The following is a 27,775-nucleotide window of genomic DNA, read 5'->3' on the forward strand; positions in this document are numbered from 1 at the left end:
ATTAAATAAATGGTCTCTTTGTATCAAGAGACCCAATATTTCAAACAAATAGTCTCTTAGGTATAATCTTAGAGAGATGAAAATAAAAGAGAGACCACTTTTCTTAAATAAATGGTCTCTTGTTTTATTTTATTTAATAAAAAAAAAGGGAGAGACCGCTTCTTTTAAATAAATGGTCTTTTTTTTTTATTATTTAATAAAAAAAAGAGAGATCACTTTATAGATGGTCTCTCTTTTTTCACTTAGTGTAGTCTTTATACTTCTGCAGTAGTTAGTACGAGTACTTCGTATTATTATGTCAAATAAATTTTGATCTATAATTCTACCCACAAAAAAATATGATCTGATCTATTACACGGATTGCCAACGTGTAAAGAGATCAACCGTAGATCTAGCTCCCTCATTCTCTCTCTTCCCTCCCTCAAGCCCTAAAATTCTAACAGTTATTCCCCCCCCCCCCCCCCCCACCCCTCTCTCCTCTCTATTCCGCCATCTCTCTCAGAATTTAGTCACTTTATTGTTCATGGAATTTGAAAACCGACACCGAATAAAAATTAAATGGATGATAATCCCAACAATTAGAAACTTTATGATTTATGAAATTTTCTTTTTCATTATTGTTGGTTCGGGAAGATCTCGTGATAAAGGTAGAGGAGTTGTATTTTTGTTTTGTTTTTGTTTTTGTTTTTTGTTTTGTTTTTTTTTTTTTTTTTTAACTATTATCTAAATTTGGTGATTTTTGTTATATTTTTTATCTGATCTAAACTTTTGTTTTATATATATATATATATATATATATATATATATATATATATATATATATATATATATATATATATATATATATGTATATATATATTTTAAAATTTTGCTTCTACTTCAAGTTTTCACTTTCTCCATTCATCAATTAATCATCAATTTTTCTAGAACTTCAAATTATTTAATCAAGCGGAGGATATGTTGTTAGATGAGCTACCAAGCGAAAGTAGCGACGGTGCAAATTACTCTGGTTAGTTGATAATTTGAGATTATTTTTTTTTTGTATTCCTCCATTTTTATTACAACCTCCGTTTCATGTTTTTTGCAAATTTGGAATATTTTATATCTCACAAATAATGGCCAAAGTTGCAAAAAACATGAAACGGAGGTAGTAATTTAAATTTTATAAAGTTTAATTATAATGCAATTTATATAATTTGTGCCTTTTTTTTGTAAGATGAGCTGTTGATTTTGAACTTCTTGAAAGATGAAGCGATGACAATCATGCCAGTTTAGAAGCAAACTCGAGCCGGGCAGAGAACTCGATTCATTTGTTGTTGTCGGTGATGGTAATGGTCATGTCGGGCTTGGAGTTAACTGTTCGAAGGAAGTTGTGACTGCTATTCGTGGTGCAATTATATTGGCTAAGCAGTGTGTGATTCCGGTGAGAAGAGTTTTATAGGGGAATAAGATTGGGAAACCACATACGGTATCGTGTAAGGATGTGGGTCTGTAGTTCTGTACAATGTTAAGATGGTTTTAGTATAAGTTTAGTATAAATTTATGAGTATGGTTATTTTATGGGTTTTGTAAGAATTGTAAATTTGTAAAAGCTACTCTACAAGTATAGATTTCAGAATTTTTTTTTTTGACAAATTCTCATATATATATATATAGAACCATGTTATAATGAGAACCAATTGTAAAATAGGACCATATTATATTATAATGAGAACCAATTGTAAAATAGGAACTAAGAACACATCTGGACAGTTAGATGAAAGAGGAGAGGCGCGCGATCTAACGGCCCAAATTTATTCAGATAAATTAAATGGGCAAGAAATTTCAGGTGCCATTTTTTCCCTCCTCTCTCTCCACTCTCTCTCTCTACTCTCGCACTAGTTTCGTCATTTTCAACTGCTCAACAGCTCGAAAACCGCCATAACCGTCAAGAAAACTGTTCAATTTCGCTATATAATCACAATTTTAACTTGTATTCTATACAAATTTCATTTTCGGAACAAAAATTTTCGAAAATTGGCAAAAATTGGCGAATAATAGGTATTATATCAAAGCTTCAATGTTCATACTTTTTCGTGTATTTTTACTAAATTTTTTTACTTATATTTGTGTTTTTTGCTCGATTATGTTAAATTTGAAGTAGCAGAAGTTGAATCGGAGTATTTCGAAGTTCAATTTTGGTGTTTTTAAGTTCGATTTCTTCATAACCAGGTATTTTCACAATTTACTTTGTTTTTGTTCAATTATGTTTGATTTTATTATTGTTTTTGTTTAAATTTTTTCTAATTTAGATTAAAATCGACATGCATGAGAAAGTAATTCGAAATTGACTCAAAGAATTCTTTATACATTTATTTTTTTACGAATTATTACATAAATTTATATCAGGTTAATTTTATAAATTTTGGTATAAAATTATAACAAAGTTTTTTTTGAAACAATATTCATAAAACTTTAGATCTGTTTATATTCGAACTTAAGTAATTTTACTTCAATTGCTACTAATTTAGAATAATTTTGGTTAATTTATGAGTAATTGTTAATAATAGTTAAAAGAAATCAAATAAAAGTTGATAAAAAATAAGTTAAAGTCAAGAAAATACAATCATATATTTGGAGTAGTTTGTTTAGAATTTCTATAGTAAAATATGATAGTTAGATTGTTTGTTTATAATTTGATAGTTAGATTGTTAGGTATAATTTGATATTTAGATTGTTTGATTTTAAGTTGTCCAATATGTTATCATTGTGAATCATGGTTTCCCTGGCTTTCTCCTACTTTGCTACATTTGCTGTGTCACTATTGTTGCTATGGTTTTCATGCTCAGCTGTTTGCAGTTATAAATGTTGCTACAGAGTTCTTAGTTAAAAGAAATCAAATAAAAGTTGATAAAAAATAATTCAAAGTAAACAAAATAAAATCATATGTTTTGAATAGTTTGTTTTGAGTTCCTATAGTTTTCAGTGGATTATTTTTACAAGTAGATAGAAATAGACTAAAAGTAACTTTAAATTGATCTAAGCTATTATGGCTTGTGTATAAATCAATAAATTGATGTGACTTTTGTATTATGGCTTGTGTATAACATATTAAAAAAGATGATGATCCTTACTTGTTACATTACCATATAGTTTGAAAGTATGATAAATTTTTGTTTTGAATTCGAAACAGATTAAAATGACAAAAAATACAAAGAAAAAAGCTACTGCAGCAAAGAGAATCCTGCAGCAAAGAAGGCTACTGCAGCAAAGAAATCTCCGGTAGCCAAGAAAGTTTATGTTGCACAGAAGGTTGCTGCAAGTAAAAAAGCTACTGCAGGCAAGAATTCTCCTGCAGCCAAAATGTCTCCTATAGCCAAGAAAGTTCCTGCTGCACAGAAGAAAACTCCAAAGAAAGCAGCAAATACTCAATCTTCAATTAGAGGTATAAAATATTGAAATACAATAATTATTTGATAAAGTAAATAGAAACACTTATAAAGTAAAGCATTTATCATTATAAGTCTATGTTACAAATTTAATGATGCATAATATTACATGATTGAATATAAAAGTAAATGGTTAGTTTAATAAAGTAAACAAAAAAACTTATAAAGTAAATATATATGTTTTAAAAGTTCTTTAACATGTGTATACTTATAATCTGATTGTGCAAACTAACTGTATTAGGTACTAAGCTTCAAAGGATTTCAAAAAAGCAAATATTGATAAAGAGAAGGATTAATGAACTAGAAGCTTCAAAAGGTTCATAAAAGTTTATTAAATTAGAATCTAAAGTTAGATTCATATGTTCTGTATTAAATTTATAAAGTAAAGGAATCTATTACTCCAAGGTATAAATCTTAAAGTACATGATTCATTCTATAAAGTAAATAGAAACTGTTATAAAGTAAACTATTTACCTTTATATGTATATGATGTCAATATAAATATTATGATGTATAAAAATACATGATTGATCATAAAAGTAACTGATAAGTTTAATAAAGTTAATAACAATGCTTATAAAGTAAATATATATGTTTTGAAAGCTATTTAACATGTTTTATGTGCTGTGAAATAGATTGTTTGTTCTTGAATATTATATTTTAAGAGTATATGTTTTAATTTCTTATACTTTAACAAATTATAGGAACAAAGAGAAGGATAAAATTTGTAGTCAAAGATAGCAATTATGAACGAGAAGAAGATCCAAATGAGGATTTTGAAGAATCATCAGAACAAGACAGAAAAAAGGAAAAGTTCATTTAAAGAAGAAAATGAAGCTTGATTTTTCTGATAAGGAAGTACATGAAGTTATTGAGGTCAAAGATGGAGGGGATGATGATGATGGTTACCTGGAAATCAAGAAAACACACTGCAGACCAAATGTAGTTTTTGATTTGATCAAAGATTTCAGTGAGGAACAAAAATCAAATGTAATAAGTATTGGTTTTGGAGGGTTGCTGAACTGAATTTGACAAGAATTTCAACAAAGATGCTTCCATGGCTTTGTCATCATTTCAATGAAAACAACTGTATGTTCAAGATTGACATGGTGAAGGAGTTTTCTGTTAGTTCCTATAATGTTGAAGATATTTTCTTGCTTCCACATGTAACTGAGAACAAGGTGACTTTTTAGTTGAGGAAGCAACCTATAGCAAAAAATTTGATTCAAAAGGAATGGAAAAATAAACTAGGAATTCCAGAAGGTGATGACATCTTTGTGAATAATTTGGAGAACAAAATAAAGACTCTGAAGGAAGGAGGGGAGGATTTTAAAAGATTCTTTGTGATGTATGTGTGTAGCACATTCTTGGCCCCTGTTGCAAACAGAGTGATTGATTACAAGATAATAACTATGCAGACAATGTGAAAGAGATACATAACCTAGATTGGTGTGGTTATGTTCTGAATAATCTGTGCAAAGCAGTGGGGAGCTTCAAAAACAACAAACACAAAGAATCAAGATTAGGAATCAGTGGATGTGTCCTGATTCTTCAACTTGTTTACTTTCATCATGTTGCATTCAGAGGGCAGCCTGAACCAAATACACTGCCATTGATCAAGCATTGGTCAAATGACAGAGTCAAAGAAAGAATTGCAAGTGAAGCAAAGGCATCTTTTGGTCAAGGAGAACTCCAAAAGGATGTCTATCCAATTTGTAGAAGAGTAGGTCAGCACGCATTCTTGGGACATGTAATTGAGAATGCTTACAGAAACTTTACTGACAGAGAGAGAAGATTAGTGTCATTCAACCTACCAGAAGGTGTCATGACAGATAGTGAAATACATGATTCTGCAAAAAATGTGAGTAATTTTTTATAAGTTACATTGATTTCTTATGTTTACTTTAAAATGAAATATATTTACTTTTATATCATGTTTGTTTACTTTTATTATATTTAATTGCTCTGCTTCTAGAAGTAATAATGTTTAATAAATCATAAACATAAAGTAAATAATGTACACTTAAAAGTAAACAAATTAACTTAAAAAGTAAATATTATTTATGTTCAAAAAATAATGCAATAATAATTTTTGTTATTTTTGAAGGAAATTGAAGAAGAACTGCATTTGTTGGCTAGAGATTCAACACTCTTTGCAATGTTACATGCTGAGCGTATAACTTGCTTAACAAACAAGATGAAAAAGCAACAAATGGATGTGTCTACATCAAATTCTCAACTGGTTTCAGAAACACAAAGGCTAATGGAAGATTCTAAAGTACAAAGGGCTATGGATGAAATAGTCAGGCTTTATGATGATTTAAGAGATGTATCTAGTGTGTTTCTGTCAACATGAGAGGAGCAACATAAAAATTCTGAAACTGATCCTGAAACTAATCAAGAGGATGCAGGTGATCCTAAAACTATCAATCTGAATGATGACCAAGAGGAGGAGGAGGAAGAAGAGGAGGAAGAGGAAGAAGAAGAAGAGGAGGATGACAAAGAGGAAAAAGAAAACAAAGAGGAGGAGGAGGAGGAAGAAGAGGAGGAGGAGGAGGAGGAAAATGAGGAGGATGACAAAAAAGAAGAGGAGGTGGAAGAAGAGGAGGAGGATGAAGACAAGAAATAGGAGGAGTAAAAGGAGGAAAAGGAGGAGGATGACAAAAAAGAAGAGGAGGTGGAAGAAGAGGAGGAGGATGAAGACAAGAAATAGGAGGAGGAAAAGGAGGAAAAGGAGGAGGATGGCAAGAAAGAGGAGGAGGAACAAGAAAATGAACCAGAGAAGGAACAGAAAAAGGCAGATGAAAAGCAGAGAGAAAAACAAGAGAAGGATCCTGATAACCAGGCAGTTGATGCTGATCTTAGTAATGTAATAAGTTCAGTCACTGAGAGTATCAAGGATACTCCTGTTGAAGAAAACCAGCAAACACTTACCGAGAAAGCAATAGAAAAAACAATTGAAAGCAAGTTGTTAACTTAAGTAAATATTAATCAATCCATAGTGGATAGTGTATGATTCGTTTGAAACTAAATATGATATTTTATTTCAGATGATGCTGATAAACAACTTGTGCCAGAAACAAACATTGTATTTAAGGACATTCACCAAGAGATAGTTTCAAAAGTTAAAATCAATTTAGATTGTGGAGAAAAAGATGTTGAAATTGAATTTGTTTCAAAGACAATGAAAGGCAACAAATCAAGAATGAATGAAATGCCAGAGCTGTACCAAGTAGTAGCTGATTACTGCTTTGTGAAGTACAATCCATTCAAAAAGTAAGTTATACTTTTTTTTTTCTAATTTTAAAAATATTCTATCTACTTTAGTTAATATTTAATATACTTTAAATAATATTTTATTTACTGTAAAAATTTAAATGTGAAACAATGAAGAGATTGTGAAGTTTGAAGGATTTCTCATGTAACTAGAGATGACACAACATCCCTAGCTCCAACAGTGCCCCCTCAAATGATAAAATCCAATGTAGTTCAATGTTGGTCATTTCTTATGAATGATTCTCGATTGAAAGAAGATCCATCATGCTTTTTCTTTGGTGTTGACCACAATGTAAGAATTAAATTAAATGTGTAGCTAAATTCATAATTAAATGTGTATGATGTAACTAAGTAATATATTTTATGTCTTAATTAATAAACAGAGACCTCTAGAGCTGTCTCTCATGTCACAAGATGCTTCTCAGACAACAAATACAAAAAACCAGAAGTCTCCTTCAGTACACACAGCAGAATTGAATCAAGCATGGTATGATTGGATGTGCCTCTGTAATGCGCAGAAGAAAATTATGACAGCTCAGTTGGTATGTTTTATTATTCAAGTCAATTAAATTACATTCTAGGGCATTATGATTTTGAATTTGTATACTAATAAGTGTAATTTCATTGACAGATCATTGTACCAATCTGTCTCAATAACCACTATAGTTTGATAGTGGTTAACTTTTTGAAACAATCCATTCAATACTTGGATAACAGGGAGTATGATGAGAAAGATAAGTCTTTCTACAGAATTCTTGGATCTATTGTGGTAAGATTTTTTTGATATATAAAAAGTAAATTATTAAAGTAAATAACACTACTATTAAAGTAAATGAATTTGTATTAAAAGTATACATTATAATGTTTGTAAAAAAATAATATAAAATATAAAGTAAAAGATGTTCTGATTAAAGTAAATCATATGTTTATTAAAGTAAATGAATATGTATTAAAAGTATACATTATAATTCCTGTAAAAAATAAGATAAAATATAGAGTAAAAGATATTCTGATTAAAGTAAATCAGATGTTTATTAAAGTAATCTATACTATAAATTTGTTTTACTTATATATATATTGCTTTACAAATATTATAGGTGGAGGAAATGTCAAACTTTCTGAAGAGAATTAATCATGAAAAAGCTAATGAAATACTAGAATATGAATTTGATGAAGTTAACTTCAAGTGGAAGACACTAAGATATACACTTGATTGTGGTGTTTTTGCAATGATCCATATGCTTTGTTTTTCTGGAGACACTTTCGATTCTGACCTTGAATTAGCAAATAGGAGAAAGGTGTATCATGCAGAAATCTATGCTGCTATTGCTTTGGAAGATATAAACACCAAAAGAAGACAACTTGTGAAAAAAGTTTCAAGGTTCAGAAAAATTAGGAAACTTGAGAAAGAGAAAGGGGTGGAAGATATGATATGTTTTTCTGATTTCTTGAAGAAACACAAGGAAGGAATGGAGAACATGAGCTTGAAATGTCACCAAGTGATTGACTACTTAGCAATCAATGATGATGAACACTTTCCAAACAAGAGGTATGTTTTATCCTCACAAAAAAAAAAAAAAAAATATTCTTGTTGCATTATATATAAATTTGATTGGCATAAGTTTAACTTTGAATATAATTCAACAATACAGCGAAGTAGTAGGCTGGTTTATAGATTCAATTGAAATAGTAAGGGAAGATTGTAACGCTTTGCTCAATGAATGGAAAGTTTCGAGTAATCTGATCAATGTTTGGGCAAACCACCTCTATAACAATGAAATGCAAAGAGACAAGGCTGAAAATGACTTGATCAGATTCTTCTTTGGATTTGACTTGATGGTAAGTTTTTTAGATTTACTTTTATAATATAAAATTATGCATTGAATAAATATTTGAAATAATCTTGGGATTTTTTTTTGTAACAGGATGCATTAACTATGTGTTTGAATGCTCATGGGAAAAAGGGAGTAACAAGTCTCCAAAAACTATGGATGGATTGGAACAGTTCACAATCATTGGACATGGATGCAGCTCAATGTGTAAAACAAAATAAATATTTAAAGTAGAACAATATATGTTTAAAGTAATAAAAAACAGCTTTAAAGTATGCAGCTGAATGTGTAAGACATAGAGTAAATATTTAAAGTAGAACAATATATGTTTAAAGTAATATAAAACAGCTTTAAAGTAAATATGTGTCAAAAAAACCTGTGTGCAGGTATTTATTCCTCTGAAGAAGGAAGATCATTATTTTCTTGCTGTCATAAACTTCAAAGATGAAACGATTGATCATCTGGACAACACTTTGTACGAGACCAACGAAGAATATGAGCCTATACAGAGATTTATCTTAGAAACGGTAAATCATCAATAGCTTAAAAGAGTGTCTTTAAATTCATTTTTTATGTCTCATATTACATTAATATTCATTGCATTGCAGGTCATACAAGTGCAGAAGTTGTTTAAAAAAAGAAAGCATCCACAGGCAAATGATATACTGTCTTACAAGCTGAGAATAATTGAACTACCATTCCAAAAAGAAAAAGAAGAAAATTTCTCAGCAAGCTATCTACTGCTGCATATGAAGGTGTATGATGGTGTTAATGGGATAGGATTGGGAACAATACAAGAGGTAAGTTACCATACTTATTTTTGATGTCTTTAAATTTTATAACTTATCCGGATTACTTAGAGTATAATTAATTTAAACTAACGTTAATATTTTTTTTTTGTTTTTTTTACAGGAATTTCAAAGATTGACACACCATCATATAAGAACAGTACTTGACCTACTTCTCAATGATAACAATCAAATGCGACAAAAACTACTGACAAATGTTGAGGATTGGGAAGAGAAGAAAGAATCTGAAGAATTGTAAATGCTTTTAATAGATTTGAATATATCATAGACATTAGAGTACTTTAGTAGTATAGTATTAATCCAGAACATTTGTTTGAATGTTTAAGTAGTATGTTTGTATGAAGAATACATACTATTGAAGTAGTAGAATTATTCTGTTTGAAAAATGGTGCTGATATAAAAGTAAATAAAAACAGTGTTAAAGTAAATAACACTATGTTAAAGGTAAAAGAAAAAAGTTTAGAAAATTATTTTTTTCTGAAATATGGTGTTCGATATTAAAGTAAACAAATATACTGTTAAAGTAATAGCAAATGGACCAAAAGTAAACTAATTATCATTAAAGTAAAAAAAGAATGAAAGTAGAGGTGCAGATGGCAAAAACAATTCAAGTAAAAAAAGAAAAAAAAAATTCAAATCAAAAACATGATGTTCGATTTTAAGTAAAGGGAATTAGTGTTAAAGTAAAAAGAATGAAATTAAAAGTAAATGAAATATTAAATAATAAAGTCTTTGTGAGGTGATTGTGGAGGTGGAGGTGGTTGTGAAAGTGGTTGTGAGGTGGTTGTGGAGGTGGTAGGTCAATGCTTGTTCAAAGTAAAAAAAGTACAAATTTTCAAAATATTGTTTATTGGATGGTCATGCACAACACTATTTCAGTAAGTACGAGTCTGGTTTGGGTCGAGTAAGAATGTGTCGGGTCCACTCGTGTCAAATCAACTGGAGTTAATACCCTAACCTATGTGGGTCAAATTCGGATTGGGTCATGCTTGAGTCACGTTTGGGTCGGGTTTAGCTCGGTTTAATAACAGGTCGGGTTGGTTATATTCGAGTCAGGTGAATAGTAGGTTGGGTTTAATTCGGGTTTTCACGGGTTAAAATGGGTTAGGGTAGTTATCGGGTTTGAGTCGGCTTTAGTTCAAGTCAACAATTAGCGGGTTAGAATCAGGTCATTCTCAAGTTTTAGTCCGGTTTGGTTCAAGTAAATAATTTTCAGGTTATAATCAAGTTGAATCATTTAATTTCCAAGTCAAATCATTATTAAGTTCAAGTCAGCAAGTCAATAATTAATGGGTTACATTTAGGTCGAGTCATCTACACGTCAATTCATGTTCGAGTTCGGGTCTCAAATACTCTAGGATTACATAAATCAAACAATTCATATGATATAAAATATCATAAAAGTAAATGAATTATTTCATAAAGTTAATGTGTAATAGCTAAAAGTAAATAAACTGAACTTTAATTCTGTAGTACAACTACTTAGAGTAAATATAAAAACATTACAATAATAAAAATAAAAAAAAATTAATTGTTCATTAAATCTTAATCTTGATCTTCCAAAACATATTCAAATTTCCCAGTATTATAATAACTGCACAAAAATAAACATTAGAAATCAATGACAAATTAAAGTAAATAAATTACAATGTAAAGTAAACAATTTACAACTTAAAGTAAATAGGAAAAATACAAAGGTAATATACCAAAAAAAAAGTACCAAGTATAATAATACCAGCACAAAAATAAAAAGTAAATCAAGTTAAATGTTAAAGTAAATAAATAAAAGATTAAAGTAAATGGAACACATTTTAAAGTAAAATACCTGAAGAACTACTTGTTTGGACAGTTTCTAACTGTCATGTGAACACCAGATTGCCCACAAGCTCTACAGATTCTGCCCTTTTTGGATTTTTCTTCAGAAGCTATTTCTTTTGCACTCTTCAACCGCTTTGAACTTCTGGCAGAACCTTTATTAAGACACTGATTTGGAGGCAAGATGTTTAAATCTACTTCATTTGACCCAACCAAAACCTGAATATCAGCATCTTTCACCTCTTTTGAAGTAGCTGCATTTTCAGGATTATTTTTTGTCATCATCTACTCCTCAAATGAAGATAATGTCCTAATAAGCTCAGATAAATCATCCTCAGATTGGTCAGATAAACTCACACAACTGAAGATCTTGGACCATACATCACTCACCAATTGCTTCTTCTTATAATACTTAGAAGCATCATCCACAACATCATTTATGGCAGAAGCTTTCTTAAGCACATCTTTTCTCCAACGATTCAAGATATAAGGATCAGGAATTTCACGTATACTCTTGCCTTTCATAATGAACAGAATGTGTCTACATAAGATGCCTTGACTCTCAAACAATTTATAGGTACAACTTGACTCATATGTAGCCAAGTTAAAATTTACATCAAAGTTTTTCCTTTTCTCATGATCAACAATAACAGAAAACTCCACATCATCTCCATACAGAGAACTACAACTTTCAACACCACATGAGAAACAGGCTTCCTGGCATTCTTCTTGAAAATCATAAAATATGGCACGAGTATAAACAACAACAACGTGCTTTTCCAGATGTAAATGAGTAACCAATTGAGGCTCAGATTTATTAAGCCTGTTGAACTCATCCTGTTCATGCCTTTGAGCATCAAGAGCAGTTTCATAACGAACAAAGAATTCAACATAGGTCACATGGGGGTTTGTAAAATTACAAAAGAAACCGTTTTCACCTTCAGACTTAGAAGTAGAACGCAGTAAGCCACCCATAAATAAGTCCCTAAAATATGTAGGGATCCAAAGATGTTTAATCTTGAACATGTATGCAAACCAATCATGATTAACAAGACCAAATTCCTCCATAACACCGTTCCAGCCATCAACAAATACATGGGGATCAATTTCTCTATCCCAAATTGCTACACTTAGCTTTTTCAAGAAGTCAGTTTCATTACAAAACTGAGTTCCAACCTTTTCAGGTACCTTCCTCATTATGTGCCACATACATAACCTGTGTTTAGTCTTGGTAAAAATCTTTTGTATGGTAATACCCATTGTAGGGTCTTGATCAATGATTAACAAGAGGGTTCTCTTCCCATACACTTTAAAAAAGTTTGAAATAGCCACACAAAAGATTCTATATCTTCTTTAGATAATAAAGCAGCACAAAATATAACACATCTCTCATGATTATCAAATCCAGTAAAAGGACAAAAAATCAGTGAATATTTATTTGTATCATAGGTAGAATCAAAAGATAGAGAATCCCCAAACAATTGATAATCTCTTCTACCAATAGCATCAGCCCAAAAAACACGAGTCAAGTGCCTACTTTCATCAACACAGTAATCAAAATAATAACCCCCTTTACTGGTTTTCACTTTTTGTTCAAGGTTTTGAATAAACATTGCACCATCAGCATTAGAGATATAAACTTTCAAGTCCCTAGAAAAATTTTTGAAATCATTTTCACTGCCCCTCACATTTTGAAAGCCACCACAAAGTTCTTTCATGATCCTATAAGACATAACAGCCCCTATATTTAACTTTGAGTTGTCAAAAATAAACTTCTTATGAGCAAAATTTAAACCAACTTCATGTTTAGTAACCTGCCTAGTAATAGGTGTACAAAAAGGGTGAGAATGAGACTCATAAAAACAATAAACTATATACTTCCCACCAGTACAAAACCTAAATTTTATCTTAGCAGGACATTCAACTCTCTTCACAGTCTTTCTCTTTAAACATGCACCTTTAACTTGTTTACCAGATTTTTTGTTATTTGTCACATACCTTTCTTTGCTACATAATAAATATTTAATTACAGTAACTCCTTTACAGCAGGATCATCCTTATTCTTTTGTACTTTAGAAGTACTAGAACGGACTTTAAATCCACAGTCATTAGCATATTTGTAATAAAAGGCAATACCATCTTCAAGAGTATCAAATATCATTCCAACAAAAGGTATGTTTTCCAAAGAATAACCTGGCATATACTCTTTATCACCTCCAGAATTATAATATATCTTAGGAAGCACAGGTTGAGTGGGTGTTTTGAAAATTCTTACATTCTTATCTTCATTAGTAACAGTAGCAGAACAATGCTCTACACTTTCAGTCATGTTCCTGAAAAGTAAATGAATCAAAGGAAAAAGTAAATAAACTATAACAAAAAGTAAATAAATTATAACTAAAAGTAAACAAAATTTAAAAAAATACTAATAAAAACTGTTAGAGATATACTAAAAAGTAAATGACTCAGAGCATAAAGTAAAAAAAAAAAAAATTGAAAAACTTAAAGAAACTAAAAAACATGAAGTTATAAGGATTAAGTAAAACTAATAATGAAAAGTTAATGACTCAATGCAAAAAGTAAATTTAAAACAACAACAAGTTATACTACTTGATTAATAACAACAAGCCATATAGCAACTATGTGTACAACATCTACAATGAATTCCGTAAGTGTAAGACCATGAAATAGAAATTAAAAAAAATAAATCGTAAAAAAAAAAACCCAAAATCAAACAATAAATTGTATAGAATAATTCAAAGAACAATTAATAAGTAAAATTGATAAAAATTACAATTAAAACCCTAAATCGGAAAACTCGTAATAAAATAAACAATGAAATCAAAATAAACAACGAAAATACAAATATAATTACAAAATTACCTTAATGAATGAAAAAAATCGAAGAACGAGAAATAATTGCAGATCAAAATCGAAGAAACAAAGAATGAAGCTCGAACAAAATCGCAGCGAGAGAATACGAGAGAGAAAATGTTGAAGCGAAGAGAGAGAAAAACAAGGGAGGTCATTGAAAGAGGCAAAATTACCAAAATGCCATTACTGAAATAAAAAAGGCGGGTGAAGCAAGGGCCGTTGGATTGAGAGTGATCAACACTCCAGATTAGTTCCTAGTTCCTATTCTAGACTTAGGTTCTCACATGATCCCATTTCTATATATATATATGTATATATATGTATATATATATATATATATATATATATATATATATATATATATATATATATATATATATATATATATATATATATATATATAAATTGAGAAAGAGACCATTTATTTGAAATAGGTGGTCTTAGTTTTTCAAAAACTGAGACCATATATTTTAAATAAGTGGTCTTAATTTTTTAAAATTGAGACCATCTATTTTAAATAAGTGGTCTCACTTTTTGAAAATTTGAAACCATCTATTTTAAATATGTGGTCTCGGCTTTTAAAACAAGAGACCACTTTTGATGAAGTGGTCTCTTTGGCCAAAGAGACCCCTTAGCTAGAGACCACACTTAAAATGGTCTCTTCGACCATTTTGAGATGGTCTCTTTGGACAATTTTGTAGTAGTGAATGCTCGTAGTGGCTCCAATTAATTCCTTGAAAATTCTCAAAATCCGCAATTTCCTATAAAACAATACCGCAACTATGAAAACACTAGAAAACATATATTCATAATAAAAGTGGCTCTAAAGAGCCAAAAATACTCCTAATTATGACCAAGGGATGGGGGTAAATCGCTATATAAAATGGACATATCACTATGCCTGGCTAACAAATTCACAGAAAAAGCTATGTTGGGTCTAGTATTGTTAGCTAGATACATTAAAGCCCCAATTGCACTTAAATATGGTACATTAAGACCAAGAACTTCCTCGTGTTTTTCTCGAGGTCTAAATGGATCATTTTTCATGTTCAAAGACCGAACGATCATCGGGGTGTTCATTCTTTGTCCATGAAAAAACGTTTTAACACTCTTTCCGTGTAGTTAGACTGGTGGACAAAAATACCATTATTTAAGTGCACAATTTGCAACCTAAGACAGAATTTAGTTTATTCAAGATCTTTCGCTCAAATTCTTTCATCAAGTATTTTGCAGTTCTTTCAAGTTCATTTGGAGTTCCAATGATATTCAAGTCATCAACATGTAGACACCAAATTTTGATCTTATTATTATTATTATTATTATTATTATTATTATTATTATTATTATTGTTATTGTTATTATTATTATTATTACCATTAATATTATTATTTTTATCATTATAATTGTTATTTTTGCATCGATTATTATTATTTTGCCTTTTTTTTTATCATTATGTGGTAATAACAAAAGTATATGCTAAAATATTTTTTATAAACTTAATAATAATTTTTAAAAACTATTTAAAACGGAAAAAAAAGTAATAATAATGATTTTATTTCATAAATTCTAAAATACATGTTACAATTTGTACTTCTAAACTACTAAATTACAAAACTTTGAAGTACAACTAACACCACATGTATTTTTATCCTGCTCCACCGAAGTAATTGGGCTTCACTTGTTAATTAGCAAGTAAATTAATGCAGCCATTAGGAGGACCACTAGTCCCACTATATACATGAAGTACACCCGTATCATCCTCATGTCTTCCTCGAAGGAGAAGACAAGATGATCTTCCTGGTTATCTTAAAACATGGTGGCCGAAATTAATGGTGGTTTTGCTTGGTTTTTCGAGTAAGGAGGGAGACATAAGAAGATAAGAAATAAGTGGTGAATGAAGATTTGAATAAGGGTAATCTTCTTTTTATAGTAAAAGTGGTTATTTTATACCGTATTTTTTTTGTATAAGTATAACAATATTGTATAGTATAAAAGTACATATTTTTTTGTCTCGCCAAGGGAATATGTCATTTTCGTAATAAACAAGTATTGTTTAACCCTTTAAGTATAATAAGTATATTGGTATGTTCATTTAGAGTATTAGAGTACTTTTTTTTTATTTTGTCTAGTGATTTTTACGACTTGTGCAATACTCAATTATTTGGTCAGCTTACTTATAAAGTGCACTACTCCAAAGACTCATGCCCAACCAAGGTAGGGAATTGACAAATATTCCCTTTCCTATAGTAAAGTTTGCCCCACCTAAAAAAAGATACTACACGACATAGTACTAAAGGGACCTCTTTTGATATACACTTTTTGTCCCGCAGTTAATACTTGATCCGATAAATATAAGTTTGGACCAAACCCATCAATATTTATCTAAGGATAATTGAGTGTTGTATGGACGAGAGTAAAAGAGAAATACTTGTGGGATGTATGAATACAACGCGTTGATAGTAATAAGTATATAGGAATAGTGATATCGGCGCGAAGTTTGGATCTTGCGCCTTACTCTTGAATTTCCGTTATACTTTTACTTCATCTTTATCTTTATTTATTTTGTTTTTTTTTCTTTTGTTTCGTTCACAGCATGATATGTTCTGTCATCTTTGTCTTTTGTTTTTTTTATATATTTTTTTTCTTTTCCAAATTTTTTATTTTATTCTGTTTTACTTATTTCAGTCTAGTTTTTGTATTCTTTCGTCAATTTTTGATGTACAATCGTCAATAGTGAAATAATGCTACATTTTTTTTTTATCTTCCATGATTAATATTGTATCCAATAAATTTTAATTCGGACCAACTGTATCAATATTTATCTGACGCTAATTGAAATGGCTGGATTTCATACGCATTACATATTGCATATTACTTTTCAAACACTATTTGATACAATCCAAACACTATTTGACACTATTTAAAACACTATTCACCATTACGATTAGTTATGTCACCGACGTGAATTTAGATCTCTATTTTATTCGTTTTTTAGTTGTTTTGATTTAGTTTTGTATCTTTTTATCAATTTTTTTTAATCGCCAATAGTGAAATAATACGACCGTTATAAGTGTAAATTTGTGTTTTAATAGGGTAAAATAGTTTAAAAGTTTATACTTTTACACTTTTTAAGGTTGCCCGATTAAGGGAATAATTTTTACTCTTAACCATGTCAACTTTATGTTGTATGGTTTCACATAGTATATATATATATATATATATATATATATATATATATATATATATATATATATATATGTATATATATATATATATATGTATGTATATATATATATATATATGTATGTATATATATATATATATATGTATGTATATATATATATATATATATGTATGTATATATATATATATATATGTATGTATATATATATATATATATGTATGTATATATATATATATATATATGTATGTATATATATATATATATATATGTATGTATATATATATATATATATGTATGTATATATATATATATATGTATGTATATATATATATATATATATATATAGTATATATATATATTTTATTTTACTTTGACCACGTCAATTTTATGACTTTATATAATTTACCTTACTTTATACTTTTTTTTAGTAAGGGTCATTGTTTGTAATGCTCGTGCATATAAGATTTTGTCGTATGGATAGATGTTCTTTTGTAAATTTATATCTACTGTCTAATAAGGGCAAAAGTTATTGTCATTTTTTTAAAAAAGCTTTGAAAGTATTTTGTCTGACCCTACAAGTATTATAACCTTATGGATTTGAGTACCTTTAAGAGCTGACATCTTAGGGAGATATTTATTTTATAAGTGTTGTTTTAGTATCTTGGTGAGTATAATGAATTAAGAGATTCATGAATAATTACTTAATAGGTTTAGGTACTCTATCATATGTATACCACATAAGTATTTTTTGAGTTTTGACATGACTTAGTTATATACATTTTTCTTTTTTGTAATACCATGGCATTTTAGAACCTTTTTTATATCATTATTAGAGTCTGATTTAGTTACAGTTTTCTTTATTTTATTAGTTTAAGTGTTGTAAAACTAATTAATTAGTTTGTTACATAAAAAAACAAAAGAATTTAATATCAAGATTTTCATTATTACAAAAATCTTGATATTTACAATTCAAATCCTTGAATTACATTTTATTTACTTTTTTTCTTTACAAATTAACCCCTTTATTTTCGTATAAATACCCCCCAAATTTTCTTCATTTTAGAACACTAAAAAAAATTCTACTAATTCTCTCTCTAAAAATTCTCTCTAAAAAATCCTTCTATAATCTTTTGTTTTAGTTAAAATCTCTCTAACTTAGTTCTATTAAGTTACTAGTTTATAAAAAGCATCATCTAGTTAAGTTGTTATTCTTACTTTTATTAAGTATTGTTATTATCTCTAATTCCTATAAAAAAAAAACACAAAAAAATATTTTAAGTTCAAATATTATTGTTATTTCTTATCTTTGTTTAGACAAAAAAAAAAATGTTTAATTGCTTAAGTGTTCCTAGTCTATATTAAAACCAAAAAAAGTTTATTTCTCAAGATCTAGCTTTATTAATTCAAGTTTATTTTCTTTAATCAAAAATCCAAAAAAAAAAAGGTTCATTAGCTTTATTTTCACTAACTTCTCTTAATATCTCAAAAATTCCAAAAAATATCACTAAGCCTCTCTTATTTCATTTTAATTAAGGAAGACTCATCTTTTAATCCTTGATAAGCAAAAGGGGTCATCTAAAAAATAGCTACACCTAGATCAAGGTATTATTTTCTACTTTTCTCAATTTCCTTATTATTATTATGCTGACTAATATGTTTGTTCCCATGTGATGTTACCAACAGGAGTAATGACGAAATTAGGTGCTAAATTAGCCCTAAATCTTTCATTACTCCATATAAGAAAGCCAAGCCTACTAGTGAGGTGATAGGTTATAAAAAAGGGGGTTACTTGCATTTTGGATTTCATTTTTTTTCTAATGCATTAAAAATATAAAGTGGTAATGCATTCATATGTTTGTCTAAGATATATATTAAGAATAATTTTCTTTTTAAGTGAGTCTAAAGACCTAAGGAAGTAAGAGTTTATGTAAAGGATGTTCAAGGATAAAGTGTAACTTACCACGTTCTAAAAATGGTCTATGCAACATCCCTTACGCCTAGAAACAGTTCCATTTCTTTATCTCAAGTGATAGAATTTTTCAAGAGCTTTCCAACCATATCTCACAATAATTTTTTCGATTTTTCTATGATTTTTTCGTTCAAGATATCTAAAATGAGAAAAAGGCACGTTTTTCTTAATTACCTTCTTTTAAAAAAATTGAATTAATTTATTTTTAAGAAACTAATGGTATGAAACCTATGTATTATGCAATTTTAACTTATGGAACTTTAATTATTAGGATGTCTTAATGTTATCTACAAATGACTTTTGAAATAAAAAAGTTTTAAGGAACTTTAATTTTATCTAAAGATGAATTTAGAAATAAGAGTTTTAATAAACTTTAATTTTTTGTTTTGAAATGATTGTTTTTGAAACTTAACCTTATATTCAGACGACTTCAGAAATAAATGCTATTTTAAGAAACTTTAACTTTATTTTAAGACGATTTTAGAAATAAAAACTTTTATAATTTTATGAACTTTTGTTTTTATCTCAAACCCTTTTTATAACACACGAATGAATCATAACTTTGCATACTTGTTTTTAATAATTAATGATAGTTAATATAAGGTTATGGCCTCATTTCCAAACATGAGGTTAATTATATTATTTTGTTGTATAAGGTTGTAACAATTATCCATCTCCATAGAATTAAGCTCATATCCCATTATAATTACCCGATGGATTAATTGACAATCGAATATGATTAAATAGTTTATTGTTTCCTTTTATTTGGAAGTAAGGCCTTGACAGGTGTCGTGTTTTATTTGTCCAATTCCATTAAGCCTAAATACATAACCCTTAAAACCTTACAAAAACTACCTACCCTTGAGTGATTTTAAACTTAAAGTGAGATTACATAGTGAACCCTTACAGTTTCACTCCAAAAAATACCTTGACCCATTAAAAAGTCGTCAGTTGGGATGCATTCGTTGAATTGTCTCACTCAAAAGACATTTTCGGTAATCACTAATCGGGGTGACTTTCCTCAACCAAGGTGGTTCATTTTACTTTTATGAGTGAATCCGTCAAAGATCACTAAAATCCCACTTACAAAAATGACTTTTATCTCAACTACCCAAATTAAAAACCCAATGAAATTGGTTATTTAAAACACGACATCTGTCCGAACTACGAAGGTTTTGATTTGTGAGTGGATTCAAATCCCGCTATGATCGGTATGTAGTGCAACTTTGGTGCTCAAACCTACCTTATATTAATTAATATATCATTTTATGTGACTAACATGCCTTAAAAACTTGACTTTAAATGAGTTTTTTGTGTGGCATAATGGTGAAGTTCAAGGTGTGTGTGTGGAGTGGCTCGAGATGAGCAGGCAGCAAGGGATGAGCTCGCAGGGCAGCTAACTGCTGGTGATACTCAAGCAGAGCAGCAACACGCACCAAGCCAACAGCAAGCAGACCTGGCCCCCTCATGCAGCCCGCAGCATAGAAATGCGGGAGCTACTGCTCAGGCCAACGTAAAACCAGTGGGCATTGGCTAGGCTATGAACACAGCAGGCGTTGGCAGCCCGCTGGTATAACCACTTGACGCTGCTGCTTAGGGCGCGCTAGATGGGTGGTCTGTGGACTCCATGAGTGAGCAAGAACGACAACACAGTGCCACCAATTTCAGGGGGGACGAGGTTGATACAGTGGCTGATTCCAGTGAAGGAGAGTTGGGTCGTGGGAAGAGAATAAAATTTCCCTCAACAAGATTACATGATTGCGTCACACACACCATTCGAAAAAGTAAAGTTTTGTCGTCATCCATGGCATTATCCTCGTCAGGTGTACTCTCTATCCTATAACATATTTTGTGAATCATGATTGGTTTTTTGAAAAACATAGAAATTATATTGTTGTAGTAGTGGAGGCACAAATACCGAGATCTTTCAAGGAAGCAATGCAACATGAAGGTTGGAGAGAAGCTATGACCTTAGAAATAAAGGCTTTTGGAGATCAAGGCACTTAGACCTTGGAGAATCTTCCGGCGGGAAAGAAAGCACTTGGAAGCAAGTGGGTTTACATTGAGAAGAGAGATGAAGCTGGTAATCTGCTAAGATTAAAAACAAGACTGGTGATCCTTGGCAATCACCAAGAGGAAGGGATTATCTACAATGAAACATTCGCACCTGTAGCAAAAATGTCCACGGTATGTACTTGTCTAGCGGTTTGCTGCCATTAAAAATTGGGATGTACATCAAATTGATGTGCATAATGCTTTCTTGCATGGTGATTTAGAAGAAGAAAAATATATGAAAGTTCCCCCGGGGTTTCAGAAAAACAATTCAAAAAAAGGTGTGCAAGATGAAAAAAATCCTTGTATGGATTGAAACAGGGCCCGAGATGTTGGTTTGAAAAATTGTCAATAACTTTGAAGAAATATGGATTTAAACATTCATACTTCGACTATTCTTTATTTAGTCATTCTAAGGGTGGAATGCAGTTGAGTGTCTTAATTTATGTGGATGATATGATAATTGCAAGAAAAAATACATTTGCATTAGAGAGTTTTAAAGCATATACTTAAGTGAATGCTTTAAAATGAAAGATTTGGGAGCCTTGAAATATTTTTTGGGGATAGAAGTGGCACGTAGCAAACACGGTTTCTATGTATGTCAACGTAAGTATGCTATGGATATTATTTTTGAGACACGATTACTAGGAGAAAAGCCGACAGATATTTCGATGGAGCAAAATCATAAACTTGCTTTGGCAAAGGGGAAGGAGTTGCAGATGGTGAACTATTTAGGCGGTTGGTTTGCCATCTGATAAACTTGGAAGTCACAAGGTCATATTTGGCTTATTCAGTGTATATTTTGTCACAATTTATGCAATGTCCGAAAGAGGAGCATTGGGAGGCAGCATTGAGAGTAGTAAGATATTTGAAGAAATGTCTGGGTCAAGGCATTCTTTTGAGGTCTAATAGAAGTCTCCAGTTGGAAGGATGGTGTGACTCAGATTGGGAAAGTTTTCCCTTGACTCGTAGATCGTTGACTAGTTGGTTCGTATTACTTAGTTGTCTCCTGTGTCTTGGAAGACTAAAAAGCAACACACAGTTTCTAAAAGCTCCACAAAGGCCGAGTATAGGTCAATGACAGGGTTGACATGTGAGTTGAAATGGTTAAAACAACTACTTTGAGATTTGGGTGTGGAACATAAGCAAGTTATGAACATGTATTGTGATAACCAATCAACACTTCATATTGCTAACAATCCAATGTTCCATGAGAGAACAAAACATATTGAAGTAGATTGTCATTTTATTCGAGATGCCATTTGTAGACACCCAAATGTGTCTCCCCAAAACCAAACCCAGTGATGAATACTTTTCACGTCATTTGGTTATCGAACGAAGTGAAAGTGTTGAAAGTCTAGTGATGAGGATGTTTTTATTAAAATATCTCTCTTTCTGTTTTTGAAAATATTTCTTTTCTTACTCTATTTATATAAAAATAGTCAATCCAATTTAGTTTGGTCCATGATAAGGGTCCAATAATGGTGTAGTTGGATTGGGCTTGAAAAGAGCTTTCCAACGATATATTATAAGCCCAATTCTGATGAATAATGAGGAAGTTATGGCCAAAATACTAAACTGGGCCCAAACCAGATTTTACCTACGACCCAATGATCATGTGGAGGGTCCAAAGGTTTAATCCTATTCCTAAAATAATTAGGATTTATTAGAAGCTTCTATGAGTTTCTAAAAGATCTTAATTATCCTTTTTGAAAAGATAAAATCAAAGAGTTTGAAATTGAATAAAACTTTCCTTTTTTAAGTCCTAATTCTATTCGAATTTAAAGACAGTCAGATATTATTTTTGTGCCCAATAATCTTTATCCAAACATTATATGGTTGGATATATCTTGAAATTATCTTTCCAATGATATATTATAATATTAATTTAGAGGTATAACGAAAAAGATATGAAAGGAATAAGAAACTCTATCCAAATATGACACCCTTCCACTATTTCGGCCATATATTTTTATCTACAAAATATTTTAATCTGATTATAATTGGGTTGGAAAGTAGGCTTCAATATCTTTCCAACGACATATTATATGACTTATTTGGACTTCTGGATCAAAAGATATGATAAAAACAAAATCCGCAAAAAAACTGTCCCAGCGCCAAACGACAGGTCTGTCGCCTGGCACTAATACCTGTTGCCTGGAGCTGCTCCTGTCGTCTGGCGCTGACTCCTGTCGTTGGTGACAGGAGATCTTTTATTCCGAATAGGACTTGATTTGATTCCGTGCTATTTTTTCTATAAATAGGGGTCGTATCTCCCTGTTTTTCATCATTCACAATCATCAATCTCTTTCTTTCTCTCTCTACAGCTAGAAGCTTATTCTCTCTCTATTTTTTTTCTAAACCTTCCCTCTTACAAAATTCCACATTCACAAGTTCTAGACACACCTAGCCAAGTTTGAAGTTGCATTCGCCCTAGACGTGAAAGGTTTATAATTTCTGAGGGTTTGGTCCCAAAACTCTATTTCAATTATTTAATTTAATTGTTTGATTTAATATTTTCCTTGAAGTTACTAACGCGTGTATTTTGTTATTAGAAAGAGATACGAGGCATACACGTAAGTAATTTAATTGTTATTTTTTTGATATAGAAATCATGCTTTGATTATTTTGATTCCTAGTATTGTGTTAGGATGTCTTTATGATTCCTAGTATCATGTTTAGGGTAATAACTAAAATTTCTAATATCATGTATGTTTATAGGTTGCTTCCTATTCTTCCTAATATCATGTTAGTGTCATGTTATGGCTAATTGATCTTTAATGTTTAGTGACATGGTAGGATTTGTTATTAATCTTGTTAGTATCATGCCTAGGATCTTGTTAATATTATTTTGCTTTGAGATTGAGAATATTATTATTATGATGATGATTGTTATTATGTTGCTTGATATATATTGTCATTGTTATTGCTTGATCACACCTTTTATGCATGTTTAAAGGGAATTTGTACTTGTAATCACCCTTAATAAGATAATTAATAATCTTGTTTAGGCTAATATGGTTATAATTCAAGTGATCGCCAATAATAGTTTTGTTTGTGCATTAATATTCAACCAACATAGATTAAACAGGTTTAGGATTAATCTGTTGATTGCATGTTAGTCAAAAAGCGCACATGAATACGAGAAGAATAAAGTAGAGGCCTATTTAGGGCAGGTTCAATCTCTTTTAGGTTGGATTTGTACCTTCATCTCCGAACTACTAGTCATGGTTCCAGACCTATTGGAGTTAACGATCTCCTGGATCGTTAAGGGGTGTAACCTTCACCCTGTGAACGATTTACAAGTTCCTAGAATTTGTTGGCGACTCTTTTACTTTAGCTTCCTTCCCTTTGGACGCCACCATACTTAAGTGTATGATCACAGTGGGGCTCAAGTATGGGATGCTTGAAATATTCCCTACACCATTAAAGAAGGTGTGATTAGGCCATCGTATGTTTTCACAAGATTCAATTGGCGGATTTTTACAAAAGCCATAGAAAAGGCGCAATTTGAGTTTTTTCTTGGAAAGATGGGCATTTGAGATCTGCATGCACCATCTTGAAGGGGGGATGTTAAGATAATAATTAGGAAGATTGTATAATATCTTCAGATTTACTGGTTATGTTAATATTCTATTTTATTCCTTGTCTTGTTAGGGTTAGGAATATCTCTTGTAACTATATAAATTCTTCACATGTGAATGAGAAAGCCAAGCCGTTATACTCAATTTGACATTATATGTAGCCCTAAGGGCTACGTATAGAATTTTCTTAATAAATATGGGCCTTGATTGACTAGTGATTGAATTTATTGAGGAAATAAATTGGTATGTGTAGGCGTCATTCGAAGCGCGCCTACATTAAGCATGTTGTGAATATACTTGGCACTCATAGAAAGTGGGACTTGACATACGATTAGAAACACGTTTAGGGACAAAGAAAAGTAGGGAGCTGTCAACAAGTATTTAAGGAACTTGTAAACCGTTCACAAATCATTAAAAGGCAACCGCGATAAGGGACATCGATATATAGGCAACAACGATTGACCTGTGAAGGTTACACCCCATTCATAATCCATGAGATTTACTAACTCCATATGGTTCGGAACCATGAAAGGAGGATGGGGGATGATGGTACGAAGTGAGTTATGGAGTCACATTCGCCCGTATTGGCCTCTACTCTAGTGAAAAGTATTCCTGCGATCTCAAAGGCACATAATACAAAGATTCAAGTTTCTCCAAACTATATTAGGCTAAATTGGTTGAATGTTAATGCACGCATATAATTTTAAATATCGTGATCACTTGATTAAACAATAAGATTAAAAAGGAACCTAAACCGATCGTCCAAATTATCTTATTAATCGTTATAATCAATTACATATTCCCTTTAAACATGCAACATGGTGATCAATAAATATAACAAAATCAATATTAACATTGGAAACAATTTAACAATAATAACGTTAGTCAAATCAAAGCATAGTAATAAACCTAATCATGATACTAGCAACAAGAATAATAAAAGGAGTAATTAACTGAATTAATTACTCACGTTCCGCGTTGCTTTGAATTGCTACATCATGAATAAATTGTTAGTAACTTCAATAAAAATATAAAATCAAATTGAAATTAAATTAGATAAAAAGTATAGTTGATTTGGTCCAAGCCTTAATTGGTTCTACCTTTCACGCCTTGCTTTAAGTATAGAATTTTGGGTGTTGTATGGACTCCGGGGAGCGCTTAAAGGATGTATTGTGAAAGAATAAGGTAGGCTAGTGTTTAAGCTAAAGCATAAAAGAGAGAAGAGAGAATGATTTTGTGCCTCGAAACTTGTGAAATCAGCTTCGTATTAGAGAAAATATGAGGGGTTGAAGCACAGAACCCTAGAATTGAAGCGCCGCAAAGGAATTAACCCTAAAAATTGCCATGACGCGGCAGAATATTACCGTGTCGCAGCAGACATTGTCGTGTCGTGGCATTTTGGTTTTCTGGAAAATTGTCTAGGTCCATTATTATCTTTAAATTTGCATTAATCACGTGATAAATTAGGCCCTGTTTTAGAGTTACAGACTTATTTTACGCTTAGGGTTTTAATATTTATTAATCGGGCTTAATTAATAAATAAAACGAAATAAATTTAAAAGGGTTTGGGCTGAAATGTGAGTTGGACTGAGTTTGAATAAATGTTTGGACTAATTTGTGGACTGAATATGGGTTTTGTGTTTAACTAAATATGAGTTTTAAGCACTCCCGAGATTAAATACTCGACCCGACCTATAATGGCGGTGAATGGTTGTTCATCATCGGGTTTGGTTTTGGGGAGACATTTTTAGGTGTCTACAGTATGCAAAAACAATTTACGTAATACTTAATTTAAATGCTATAAAATTTTGTAAGTACAATAACGCTTATACAAAATATTTTTTAGAAAACATTATTAAAATGCTAGATGCTAGTAGTAAAGCCGGAAAGTTAAATATTTGAAATTCAACAACACCTACAATATCATAAATTTTGATAGCACAAATCAAAAATTCAGTATAATTGAATAATACGCTTAACTATTTAATTTCTAAAAAAACATATTATTAAAATTCATGTAGAGACGGTAGATAGGGCTGAGCAAAATTACCCAAAAAACCGAAAACCCGATCCGTAACCGTTCCAAAAATTAGGGTACCCGATCCAATAACCATAACGGTTCGGGTACCCCTTCTGATAATTTATTATCAGGTATGGTTATTGGGTATCATTTTAAAATTAACGGTTACCCGATCCGATCGGATAATAAGCATTTTTTTTGTTTTTTTTCCCTACTTAAATCTATTTAAACTCTTACTTTACTTCATAATCACTTTATAATATCAATGATTAGTAATATTATTAATAGTTTGGTCAAGATCATGTGATATTATTGTTATTTAGTGTTAAATAATATCATAATAACTACGTTATTAAGTTTAATTATCATTATTGGATATCTTAATAGGTATCCAATAACTGATCCGAAAATTCGGGGACCGGGTACCCGTACTTATCGGTTTAGTTTATGGATATCACTTTTAGTGATTTTTGTTATCGGGTACCCGAACCGTTAGTGCTAATTGTACGGGTATCTGTCCCATGCTCTCCCCTAGAGCAGTATGCCAGGCTAGTAAGCAACACTTGACACTTTCAATTCGTAATCACAAATCATAATTCTAACAAAATTAGAATTAAATTGACAAAATATAAATCTTACATACTGATAATTCAAAAATCAAACATTATAATTCGTATACATGTATAATTTCATCTAAAATTAATAATTTTTAATTTCTGGAAAAAATTTTAAATTAAAGAATTTATCAATGACTTTAGGATAATGGCTGCTGCAATAGTTCATCTTTGGAGTTCCTAGCCGAAATATATAAAAATGGTGAAAAAAATAATAGATTCGAATAGAAAAAAGTGATTAAGGAAATTGATATGTGAAGTTGATGGAGTAAAATTTATAGAAAAATTCGTAGGTTTTAATCTCTTTGAAAATTGATT

At 30.6% G+C, this 27,775-nt stretch overlaps 2 protein-coding genes and 1 long non-coding RNA gene across 3 annotated transcripts; 1 reads left to right on the forward strand and 2 right to left on the reverse strand.

The window, feature by feature from the left end:
* Nucleotides 1-485: 485 nt before the first annotated feature.
* Nucleotides 486-1,628, forward strand: LOC145584984 (uncharacterized). Its single transcript, XR_014100485.1, has 3 exons — nt 486-647; nt 928-1,009; nt 1,217-1,628. It is a non-coding gene; the product is annotated as an uncharacterized LOC145584984 (long non-coding RNA).
* Nucleotides 1,629-11,445: 9,817 nt separating this feature from the next.
* On the reverse strand, nt 11,446-12,357 carry LOC145583954 (protein FAR1-RELATED SEQUENCE 5-like). Its single transcript, XM_081640898.1, has one exon. It carries the CDS (start codon nt 12,355-12,357, stop codon nt 11,446-11,448), a length of 912 nt encoding a protein of 303 aa, XP_081497024.1.
* Nucleotides 12,358-12,440: 83 nt separating this feature from the next.
* LOC145583955 (protein FAR1-RELATED SEQUENCE 3-like) lies at nt 12,441-15,081 on the reverse strand. Its single transcript, XM_081640899.1, has 3 exons — nt 14,993-15,081; nt 13,191-13,493; nt 12,441-12,978 (listed from the first exon to the last, which is right to left on the reverse strand). Exons 1-3 carry the CDS (start codon nt 15,079-15,081, stop codon nt 12,441-12,443), a joined length of 930 nt encoding a protein of 309 aa, XP_081497025.1.
* Between the last annotated feature and the right edge of the window lie 12,694 nt (nt 15,082-27,775).

This window comes from Chenopodium album, chromosome 16 (genome assembly GCF_948465745.1).
Source record: "Chenopodium album chromosome 16, dcCheAlbu1.1, whole genome shotgun sequence".
Taxonomy (NCBI): domain Eukaryota; kingdom Viridiplantae; phylum Streptophyta; class Magnoliopsida; order Caryophyllales; family Amaranthaceae; genus Chenopodium; species Chenopodium album.